Source organism: Capricornis sumatraensis, chromosome 20 (genome assembly GCF_032405125.1).
Source record: "Capricornis sumatraensis isolate serow.1 chromosome 20, serow.2, whole genome shotgun sequence".
Lineage (NCBI taxonomy): Eukaryota > Metazoa > Chordata > Mammalia > Artiodactyla > Bovidae > Capricornis > Capricornis sumatraensis.
This window is the reverse complement of record NC_091088.1, coordinates 16,691,859-16,704,286: the sequence shown is the minus strand read 5'-3', so window position 1 is coordinate 16,704,286 and position 12,428 is coordinate 16,691,859. Positions and strand designations below refer to the sequence as shown.

At 45.7% G+C, this 12,428-nt stretch overlaps 1 protein-coding gene across 2 annotated transcripts in view; it reads right to left on the bottom strand.

Annotated features, from left to right (window-relative positions):
- Positions 1-10,170, bottom strand: part of USP10 (ubiquitin specific peptidase 10) — a 64,283-nt gene extending 54,113 nt beyond the window's left edge. The window contains exon 1 of one of the 2 annotated variants that reach the window (XM_068992058.1): positions 10,064-10,170. In XM_068992058.1, coding sequence (XP_068848159.1) covers positions 10,064-10,084 — 21 coding nt within the window. In that variant the 5' untranslated portion in view covers positions 10,085-10,170. The remainder of the gene's footprint in view (positions 1-10,063) is intronic. The other variant, XM_068992059.1, reaches the window with a different exon arrangement.
- Positions 10,171-12,428: the final 2,258 nt, after the last annotated feature.

Below are 12,428 nucleotides of genomic sequence, written 5' to 3'. Positions count from 1 at the left end.
CAAGCTGGCGTCTTTTGTTGTTGTTCATACCTAACCTAAACTGAAAATGTTTTTAGATGTCCAAAATATGACTCAGTTAATTCTATTCATGGGAAAGGGCTCGGCAGCTTAAGGGGAAAGGCAGCAAACAAAAGCATGCAGAGGCTCTGAGAGGTGTGTCAGGCTGAGGCCCTGGGGGCTGAGGGGACACAGCTGGGGGCCTAGTCAGGGGGTCTGGATGGCCACCAAGATGCCAGGTGGTTCAACTGAGAAGACCACGACCAAGAATCATGACTTAAGAACTACTACTATATAAAATGGGGCTTCCCTGATAGCTCAGCTGCTGAAGATCCTCCTGCAATGCAGGAGACCCTGGTTCGATTCCTGGGTCGGGAAGATCCACTGGAGAAGGGATAGGCTACCCACTCCAGCATTCTTGGGCTTCCCTTGTGGCTCAGCTGGTAAAGAATCGCCGCCTGGAGAATTCCATGGACTGTATAGTCCATGGGGTCGCAAAGAGTGACTAAGCAAAGCACAGCACAGCACATTATGTAAAATGAGCTCATATGTCTAAAATTTAAAGGGAAGCATTTAAAAATATTAACAGAAGTCATCTCAGAGTCATGACATATGGGTGATATATTTTCTTTACAATCAAGGAATAAATGCTGGTTTTTAAAGTTGCCCCTGTCCCAAAAAAATTAAAGAGAATATGGGCAGAAAGTGAAGAGAAACTAAAGAGCCTCTTGATGAAGGTGAAAGAAAAGAGTGAAAAAGTTGGCTTAAAACTCAACATTCAAAAAACTAAGACCATGGCATCCAGTCCCATCACTCCATGGCAAACAGATGCAGAAACAATGGAAACAGTGAGAGACATTATTTTCTTGGGGTCCAAAATCACTGCAGATGGTGATTGCAGCCATGAAATTAAAAGATGCCTGCTCCTTGGAAGAAAAGCTATGACCAACCTAGATAGCATATTGAAAAGCAGAGACATTAGTCAACAAAGATCTGTCTAGTCAAAGCTTTGGTTTTTCCAGTGGTCATGTATAGATGTGAGAGTTGGACTATAAAGAAAGCTGAGGGCTGAAGAATTGATGCTTTTGAACTGTAGTGTCAGAGAAGACTTTTGAGAGTCCCTTGGACTGCAAGGAGATCCAACCAGTCCATTCTAAAGGAAATCAGTCCTAAAAATTCATTGGAAGGGCTGATGCTGAAGCTGAAACCCCAATACTTTGGCCACCTGATGCAAAGAATGGACTCACTGGAAAAGACTCTGATGCTGGCAAAGACTGAAGGCAGGAGGAGAAGGGGATGACAGAGGATGAGATGGCTGGATGGCATCACTGACTCGATGCACATGAGTTTGAGCAAGCTCTGGGAGTTGGCGATGGACAGGAAAGCCTGGGGTGCTGCAGTCCTTGGGGTCGCAAACAGTCGGACACAACTGAGTGACTGAACTGAACTACCTGATGTCCCCATATGACTTCCCTAATGACTCCATCCCATTATCACTGAGGACACTCAGGGCTATTTGCCTTGCACTAATCTGCCTCAGATATCCCCAAACAAATGTCCTACATTTTCTCTCCTCAAAGTTTTAGGGTTTAAGGTGCTGAGATGAGCAGAGCCAACATTCCGAAATCTAGAGGAAAGCCAGCAGAAGACACCTTTGCCACCCTGGGGAGGACCCCAACCAGGCCTAGAACAACCACCTCCATCAGCAACCCTCACAGAGCCTGTGCTTTCAGACAGACACCATCACCAAGGCTGGACTACCAAAGTCCTTCATCCTCCAATCCCCCAACACCGTCCCAGCATCCCACCCTACACACCAGGCAGTCACCCACCGAGCACAGGTGTCCACACAGACTCTGGTCTTCTGCATGCGCTCCCCCAAAAACCCCATCCCTGAGCTTCTCTGCTCAAATGTCGCCTTTCTAGGAGAGTCAGCTTCCCCTGACGCTCCCCTTTTCAATCCACATGGCGCTGCCACTCCCCCCACCTCCACTGCACCCTCCCCAAGCTCAAGCTCGTGGCCGCCAAGAGCCTGCAGGATGGTTCTGCAGGGCAGGCAGCATGAGTGCGTCACCCTCTTCCACGCTCTCCCCAGGGTAAGACTGGCGGCCTCCCCGCCGCTTTGGCACCCAGTTCTGAGTTCTCAGGGGCTCCGCAGGCCCTGCAGTCGCAGAGCCATCTCAGGCTGGGTATCAGCCAAGGCCCTGCTTCTGGGAGCCGGTCCCCTGCCTCCCCTGCCCTTCCTTCAGACGCATCTTCAGTGTGGAATGGCCCTCTGCATTCCTGCGACCATCTGAGTAGTGTGTGTGTCTCTCTCTGACAGTAAGCTCTCTAGTAAGAGGGACAATGCCCATCTCTGCTTATCACTCCATCCTCAGTGCCTGGTACACAGCAGCCACTCAATGACTACTTGCTGAATGAATGAATGAAAGTTTCTGACTATATTGTTCACACTTCTGTTACAGGAATTATCACCCTAAAAAGGGGATCACCAATTGGCCTGTTTGCCTCTCCTCCTACGCTGTCAACTCCCAAAGCACAGATTTCTTTTCAGCTCTATCCTGCTAACGCCTGGCCACCAAAATTCTTTGAGCAATCACAAAAAACATAAAGTTCTTTATATGCAGTTCTGAATAAAAGTGCCTGGTATACTTCAAATTAATTCCAAAGACACAGAATACTAGCCTTGGAAGACCTGACTGTGCATTTTATTGGAAGTGGTGGAATATGATTTCTGGGGAGAGGAAGCAGACATGAGCAGTGGGGCAGTTCTTCATGATTTGCTTTTCTTTTCTTGCCACTGCAGTATTTCAATAAATACAAAGGGGGGAGACCAAACATGAATCAGCTTATTGACAGATATTTATGAAAGTCTTTCTCAATCTTTGTCAAATATTTCACAGTCTAACTTGCTTTTTAATCAAATTAATATGTACTTTTAAGTTTTAACATAAAAATACTTCATGTTTTAATTTACTACTATTTTCTTAATGTTACTAAGCAAAATGTATCTCCTACTATGCCTCCAAATAACTAATGAATTAAAGATGCTCATGTTTTAGAGAATTTCCTGGTGGTCCAGTGGTTAGGACTCCACAGGTCACTGCAGGGGGCACAGGTTTACTCCCTGATCAGGGAAAAAAGATTGCAGCGTGGCCAAAAAGAAAGAAAGAAACAAAGGGGTAAGTGAGGAAAGTCTGATTTTGGATAAGACAGGAGAAAGTCCAGGTTCATTACCCAATTCCCCACTAGTCACCAAGGTTGATAACCTACTAACCTCTCAAACTAAACAAAGGTTTGTCCTCTCAGGGGTCTTCTTTAATGCAGAGTTGACCAACAGATAAGAACTTGAATCTGAATCAGACCTTTTTTTTTTACAATATAGAAAATGGACACCATGACTGCTATAATTAAGAGGTTGAATGTCTTCAAAATACCATTTCTTAAAAAAAAAAAAAATTGTTCAGGCATTTTAATAGTCACAAATTTCTACAGCACTTCCACAGTTCTCAGTATAGTAGGTCACAGAGAACCACTTTAACCTCCAGAACATCTGCTCATACCCTGGCAAAATCCAATAAAAATAAGAAAAAGTCTATTCTACCTGAATACACAGCTTCAATAATTTTAGAAGCAAGAGGTGCTCCAAAAAGTCCAGCTCACTGACTATCTGGTCGTGTGCACGTGAAAGTCACTCAGTGTCGCTCAGGGTCCGACTTTTTGCGACCCCATGGGCTACCCATATCCAGTCCATGGACTTCTCCAGGCCAGAATCCTGGAGTGGGCAGCTGTTCCTTCTCAACCTAGGGATCAAACCCAGGTCTCCCGCAGTGCAGGTGGATTCTTTACCAGCTGAGCCACAAGGGAAGCCCAACCATCTGGTTAGAAGACTGCATTATGAGACAAGGGAACAAAATCAGTGTCTGAATAGGAAAGGCACACAAGACAGACCAATGGGACCAAGATCAGGGAGGTGGGGAGTGACTTTTTACTTTGAACATGTCTGTTTCAGAAATTCAAGTCTTAAGAAAAAAAAAAGAAATTCAAGTCTTTATTTTGTATTTAAAAATAAAATCAATGAACAAGTTTTACCAAAATGCACTCTACACAGAATCTAGTAATTAATAATTAGTAACAGACTGGGTGTTGCTGTTTAGTTGCTAAGTTGTGCCCAACTATTTGCGACCCCGTGGACTGTAGGTTGCCAGGCTCTTCTGTCCACAGGGTTTTCCAAGCAAGAATACTAGAGTGGGTTGCCATTTCCTTTTCCAGCCCTAAATAATTACTTAAACATGTAAACCTTTATTTCATTCATTCGGTCATTCCATAAACCTTCTCTGAGAACTATCATGAGGAAATTGCACTGTGAAACAGCAGAGGCTAGAAGTCTAAACGGCAGAGGCTAGAAGTCCAAAATCTGCTCTTAAGTCCCCGATAGCGCCTTTCACGGCCACGTGACTTCAATCACAACCTCCAGAGTCTCACTTTACCCATCTGTAAAATGGTGATAATAGGAATACATTACAGGGTTGCTTAAGAATCATGCCAGCCACAGCACTTCACAAACCATGCAGCTTATAAACTACACAACCGCTCCACATGCTGATCGCTGTAATGTTTCATTTCATAATAAATATGCTCCTCCTTGTCCAATCAGCAGATCTACCCGAAAGGCCTACTCTCCAGGTCTCAAATAAACACACACATCTTGGTAACCATCCAAGGAGAATTACCACTTAAATACTAAGAGACATAAGTTTTCTACAACATCAGGCAGGAATCTCCAAAAACTCAAGAATTAAACGTCATTTTCAAATTCTCTTTTATATCCTCCCAAGTGCTATTAAAAGTAAAAAGACTGATATTTTCAGAAAAAAATAGAGAATACATACTTTAATGATGAAATTCTCTCAAGAGGCATTGCTTCACTCCTCTGGAGTTATAAACTGTCTAAAATAGGAGACACACAAGAGGAAAACTAGAAATGCTCTTGATGGTTACCAGAATACCAAATAAATTCATAAGTTGACTGGCCCTAACTAAATTTAAATGAGTATAATAAAGTTTAAAATGCATCACTTATATCCAGAGAAAAGGATACTATCTTTATATGAGAATAATTAAACAATGCAGACTAACTCATTAGCCCAGAAGCCAAATCAAAATTCCCCACACATAGCCATGTATTAAATGTTCTTGGGCGGTTCTGGTTGTAGTTCACAAGGTCCATGGCTTGCAGCAATTTATACAGAGATCTAGCTTTAGTCAACATATTTTAAAACAAATTATACATTTTACTTTTACTCACAATAATGATAAACATCTTTTTTTCTGCACAGTGAGGAAAGTTGAGAAAATGGTCCAAAAAACCATCCCCACTACTTCCAGTGCATCCGATGGCTCTCATAGAACTACAGCTCCAGGAGAGGGGTGAGGATGTGGGGGTGAGGGGGCTATTCATGGGACTCCTCCCTTCCCTCCCCGGCCAGCTCGTCCACAATAACAGGTCTGTAACATGAAGCCCTCTATTTTGTTCAGTCTTAAATGCAAGGTTTTTCCCCCTACATTCAGTGTCTTACAGCAGAGCATGCTTGAGATCTCTAATATTATTCAAGTTACATTTAATTTTTTTTCCACAGTAGCTCCAATGACAATATAAGTTTGCAGCTATCACGCTGAATCTTTTGAAATTTTAAAGACTACTTTGCTAGAAAAGAGCACTGATACGCCAACTGTGTGCATGTAATACACACAGGTAAAAAGCAGCATTTCTCCATAAAACAAGTACAAGTGGGGAAACAAAACTGTACCACCATAACAAAGAGAGAGAGAGAAAGGCAGGCAGCTAGGTGTAAAACTTGGATACCAAAGGCACAAGAGTGGGGCACCAGTTTTTCTACTAGGAGGTATTTTTATTTTCAAGGCACTACTGTGAGACTCTTAAATCAGAGAGTGTAGGCTTATGAGACGGTGAGATGGTCCTTGAGCTGATAACCAGAAAAATAAAGTGAGAACTGACCTGAAGAATGACAACCAGAAAAAGCTGCAGATGAAGCCCAGGAGGGAGAGGCCTGAAAGGGGAGAGCAGAGGAGCAGCCCTGGGCTAGCACATGGTCCGGGCACCTCGTCATCTCAGCTCTCAAGGCAGCCAGAGAGGGCATGTCCAGGAAGACTGGCTGTGTCCTCCCCACCCCAAACCACACTTCCACCTCACCAAGCCTACTCCCGGGAGAGGGCAACCCGAGCACAGGGTCTTTCCAGACAGGGAGCAACATGGAGCTATTGGTTTCTCGGGTCCTCTGCTGAAAATGGGGTCACGACTGAGGAGCTTTCAAACAGTCAGAAAGTGGCCCACTCATGAAAAGTCTACACTCTGAAGACTCCACCTTGAGGTTTATGACAGATTCTACAATGTCTGATCCTTGAAACAAATAGTACTATAAACCTACCCGAAGGGCTATCTTTATTTTGCCTACACTCAGTTCTTCGCCCAGCCTGCACTGACAGAAAAGACCACAGAAAGACCTATTGGGAGATCACGTCAAAAACAGGAAAACTGCAGTCCACGCACATGCAAATCTTTGGAATTGAACATCTACACTGCTGAAGTAGCACTAAAGTGACAAATGACAGTAATCCAAAGGCCCAAGGCCAGGAAATGCCACTGCAAACAGATTTATCTGTTTTGTGCCACAGCAATTCTTGCCTGTGTGGCAGTAAAGAGAACTGTGACAGCGTAATTACAAATTCAAAAGCAAGCGTTTCCCACTGGTTTTCATACTTAGTGTATTGTCAGTAAGAAGTGTCCTCAGCAACCACCTTCAATGTGCCACTTGAAAAGCCAGATCTCTTAACAGCAAGTGCTTGCATGTCTGAAATTTGTAAAAGCACAAACAAACAAATCTTGATGTAACTACTTCAGGTTGAAATGATACAACTTTTCTCAATTACTTGAATATTATAGTCTGAGCACAGCAGAAAGTAAATGTGCCACTAGGCCTGACATTAAATAATCATTAAGCTTCGGAATTTTTTTTCTTCCTTAAGTTTTCCTATGTGACCCACTATTCAAGTCTTGTTAGTTCTACATTCAAAAAAACCTGAAATAAACGTCCTAACTTTTGCTCTGGAGAGGAATTTAGAGTGAGGCGGGTCCACTTATTACTTGCCATCACTTCATCACTTGGTCCCCACAAGATGGGCTCCAGAGTGTGAGGGGAGGCCCCAGATGGGGCTCTCACCTCTGTTGCTGGTCTGCAGGAACCACGGAGGAGATCATCAACTCAAACTTTAAACAGCGTATCTAGTGTGAGGACCTGTTTCAAGATTTTGCTGTCACTCTACAAACAAACACTGATATCTCCAAATATCCTACACTTCAAATAATTTTATTTACTTCAGCTGCTCACTATGAAACACCAATAAAAATGCTTCTCTTTGGAGAACTACTAACACAGCTGTCAGTTATAAAGATATTCAATGCTTCAGTAACACTCTACCATATGCTCTAAGTTGGATCCAAGAAATCCCACAGTGTAAAACGAGGGGCCACTTTATTTTATCCTAGGTAAGGAAAAGATTGAGGTGAGCCCACTGCAGGGGACCAGGACAGGAGCAGCCACATGATATTCAAATAGGGTGTAAGAAGAGTTACTGTAGAGATTTCACTAACAACAACTGCAATGATCACAAACGCTTCTTCTGGTTTAAGACAGCACTGGTCAGTTCAAATTAATTATCCCAAAGCATTTCATCAGTTCCCTCCTGACAACAATATTAATTAGAGATGTACTTTCACCTCAATTGTCAAAGTTCATTATGTGGGTTTGTTAAAATGTGTTGAAAGCTATCCACATTAGAAATGTTTCCAAGTTTTTCAGTTTCACGTCAATCCAGGGGAAAGGGTTCAATCAATACTATGGAAATAAGATATAATCTATAAATGTTTTAAACTGTAACCTTAAAAATCCAATTTTAAAATAGGACCCTTAAAAAAAACCTAAGAAAAAAACAAAATAAAATAGAGCCCCTACTGCCAGTCTGTGGTTGTTAACCCCCACAGTAAACACGTAATATGCATCATCGTGCTTCAGCACAGGGTGATCGATCGATCAATATTTTTTTAATTAATGAATGGCAATGACCAAGGCAGTACCCTTAGGACAGGAGGTAACTGAATAAAACTAAATTACTAAAATGCTTGGCCTGACTTAAGCAGGATCCAACCATTAAATCCTGTCACATACATGATTTCATTACCTGTTTTCATTACTACTCTTCTAAAAAGAAATTTGAAGTATGAGAAATCATACCATTTCCTTTCCTACCTTCTCTATGCTAGAACTTAAAAGCATTTCAATCATACTTTAAAAGAATAAACCCAAAGTGTTGCTAACATTTATGTTCAGCTAACTGTTGCCACCTTAATTTTCAAAAGATGTACAACATGCAGGCAGTTATGCTGTATAAAACACACACTAGGACAAGGAAAGCAAACGAAATTACAATCACGTTTACATATTATCACTGCTCATTAACATTTCAATTTTGCCCTGCGACTGGTGCTTACGATAATGAAGTGAATTATGCCTAAACATGCTTCTTTCATTTCAAAATCACTACGACTATGACCCATTCGTTCACAATGAACCTCGTACCTATTTTGTAGCTAATCATCTTAAAATTTAAGTTGAGAAAAAGGCAAATACTAAATCTCTTAAGGAAAGAAATCTCTGAATTACACACTTGTAAAACTTATTCAACCACTAAGCCCTTTTTTGTGTGCATATAATTTTACTGAGTTACTTTCAAAAGCAGACGTACTAGTGAACAAAAAGTTAAAGGCGGAAAGTTGTCGAGCAAACTGAAGCGCCAAAAATTTAACAAAATTGCAGCTTCCTGTAAGATCTCATTTTTAAAAATTATCGCGTCTTAAATTCCGCAACACGCGTTAATTACAAGTTATTAAAACCTACTCCATTCCCAAAAGGGCAACAAAAACCAACTGCTTACAGTCAGGGTTATGATTTACCGGTCGCCAGTTTTCCAATAGCTACTTTGTTCCATTTCCCTATATTTGATACAAAGTTAATACTATAGCACACAGAGTTGATACAAAAAAGTGCCACAACTTCTAGGGATTGGAAGTCGACAAATCAGTAGTCTACACAGCAAGCCCGACAAATAAGACCACATGCTGATTTTCAAACAGAGCAACTGTATTTGGGAGAGTTGGGAGGACTGAGTTCAACTCTAAACTATCTCCCTAAAAGCGTGCTCGTTCCTCTTTCTTTCCACTGCGGGATTATCTTAAGTGGCCCCTAAGCCTGAGAGACCGCTCTGACAGTGTGCGTTAGTATAGTGTCAGACCGGCTGAGACGGATTCAAGCAAAGGATGTCACTCAAAGGCAGGTATTAATAAAAGTACGGTATGGCGAGTTATTCCGGGTCCCCTTTGCAACAGTAACCTTAAGCTACTCCTCAGTCACTCGAATCTAAAAGCCGGAAAACCAGCAATCTCACTCACCCCCACCCCACCCCACCCCACCCGCCCTCCAACGGGGTCAAACTGCGAAAGCAACCTTTAGTGCCACGGGGAAAACGGTGCACCCCCAAATCTTGGTTCGCTGCGGGCAGAGAGGCAACCGGAGGGCGTGGAAGGCTCTGCCGTTCCCGGGCCTCCCGAAGCCCCTCGGCCGCCTCCCGGGACTGCCAGGGCCCCATCCTTACCGCCGGCTCGGCCCGCGGTCCAGCCCTGAGGTTAACCCCTTCGCGCCCCCCGCCCCATACCCTCTCCAGGCGGGCCCGGGCGCCCCCTCTCTGCCGCCCCCACGAGGCGGGGCCCGGCGGGCTCGGGCGCGGGCCGGGCCGGGCTGGGCTGAGGGCGGCCGAGGCGCGGAGGCAGCGGGAGGCTCGGGGCCTAGTCCCGGGCAGCGTGTCCCGGCGCCCTCCCCCACTCCCACACGCTCGCTCAGGGCCGGGGTGCGCCCGCCCGCCCGTCCACCCCGGCGCCCGCCCGCCCGGGGCCCGGGATCTCTTCCTGCCGAGGGCGCCGGCTGGCGGCTACCTGCGGGCTGCGGAGGGCCATGGCGGCCCGTTTCAATGAGCCTCGGCGCTCGTCCGGCTCCTCACGCTGCTTCCCCCGCCGCCGCCATCTTCTCGCCCGCACATACACACTCGCATCGGCCGCCGCGCCTGCGCACTGGCAGCGCGCCGCGGGGCGTGGGGAGGCCGGGCGCGCCGGGCGTGCGCTGCGCCTGCGCGGCCGACAGGTGGGCGTGCGCGGCGGGAGCCGGCCAGGGGTGGACCCTGGGCCCGCGCCCCTAGGCGGGTACGGCCCCGCCCGCTGCAGACCCGAGCTCCCGGGCCCCGAGGGAAAGCGCGGGGGACTGAGGTGATAACGCCGGAGCGGCTGGTCGGCCCGAGCTTCTCACCACCCTGGAGGCCACCTGGGCGGTGCTTGGCGGGACTCGGGAAGTCCGGGCCGGCAGCTGCGGCCTGAGGTCGGCCCGCTGCGCCGAACCCTTGGGCCGGGGTCTCCGAAGTGCGAACTGAAGATCTCAGAGCAGTCGCGTTTATGGAGGTCGCATCCACCCATTCATATTTGTTCACTTTTCATTCATTCCACAAACACACTGAGCGCCTGCACTGTGCCACGCCTTTAACTAGGCATCGGAGAATATTTTTAAAAAATAAAAACGCACCCGTAAAGCGTTTAGCATTGGGGCCTGGCAAATGGTAAGCATCCAGTGTTACCTATCACACACCTACATGCGTGTGTGCAGACAGACCAGTTTTCGGGTCATTAGTTACAGAAACAGTGAGCCCCACCTGACCATGCAGGGTACCACCTGCTTCGGCCCCTCCAGCTGAGTCCTTGGGTTCATCACCCGTGAATGAGGTTAATTAAATTTCTTAACTCACAAGGTTTATGTGAGGAGCAAATTAAATGAGTGTGAACACACTGGCAAAAAAAAAAAAAAACTTTAAAAAGCTAGGGAAACAATAATACTGTATCCAAGCTGTGATTAAAACCACAGGAAAAAAATCTACCTATATATAAAGACAGGGAGGGATATGAAAACCCATTGATGACATAGTGGTTTACATCTGGTTTTTAACAGCATGTTTTGTTTGTTTGTTTGTTTTAATGGTGGCACCACTTGATTTCAATACAAGGAGATACATGTGAAAAGGGAAATATGAGCAAGCATTGTGGGGCCCTGGGCTTCCCTGGTGGCTCAGATGGTAAAGCATCTGCCTGCAATGCAAGAGACCCAGGTTTGACCCCTGGGTTGGGAAGATCCCCTGGAGTAGGAAATGGCAACTCACTCCAGTATTCTTGCCTGGAGAACTCCATGGACAAAGGAGGCTGGCGGGGCTACAGTCCATGGGATTGCAGAGTCAGACATGACTGAGTGACTAACACATCATTGTAGGCCCTGCAGTCCTTAGCAGGCCCTTCCCTGGTGGCTCAGACAGTAAAGCGTCTGCCTGCAGTGTGGGAGTTCAGTTCAGTTCAGTGGCTCAGTCGTGTCCAACTCTTTGCAGTGCAGGAGACCTGGGTTCAGTCCCTGGGTCGGGAAGATCCCCTGGAGAAGGAAATGGCAACCCACTCCAGTACTCTTGCCTGGAAAGTTCCATGGACTGAGGAGCCTGGTAGGCTACAGTCCATGGGGTCGCAAAGAGTCGGACACGACTGAGCGACTTCAGTACCTTCACTACTATGCTTGCAATGAGAGCCAGGGGAGGAAAGCACAGTCAAGAAAGACCTGAAAGGGACTTCCCTGGTGGTCCAGTGGTTAAGAAGCCACCTTCCAATGCAGGGACACAGGTTCAATCCCTGGTTGGGAAACTAAGATCCCATATGGGCCTTCATCCCACAGCTAGGGAGCCCGCACTCTGGAACAAAGTCCTAGCACAGTGCCCCCACCCCACCCCCACCACCAAAGAAAGCCTAAAGTAAAATCCCAACACCCGCAGTCTCTGGGCTACGTGAATTTCAGCAGGTAAACTTCCTTAAACTTTCTGTGAATTTTTTGTAAAAGGAGGTGTGGTAAACAGAGTCATCCCATCCCCAAAATGTCCACTTCCCTATCTCCAGAACCTGTACAGATGTGACTTTACATTGCTAAAAGGACTTTGCAGATGGGGTTAAATTGAAGACTTTGAGATAAAGAGATTATTCTGGATTAAATGGGTGGGACCCATGTAAATACAAAGATCCTTACAAAAAGAAAGTAGGAGGAAGCCAGAGAGTCAGACAATCCGAGAAGTTAACAACTAAGTGAGGAGGGAAGACAGACAGAGCAAGAGAGATTTCAAGATGTTAGGTTGCTGACTTTGAAGATGGAGGCATGCAGTTCTAGAAGCTAGAAAAGACACAGATTTTCTCCTAAAGCCTCCAGAAAGAAGACAGCCTTGCCTACAAT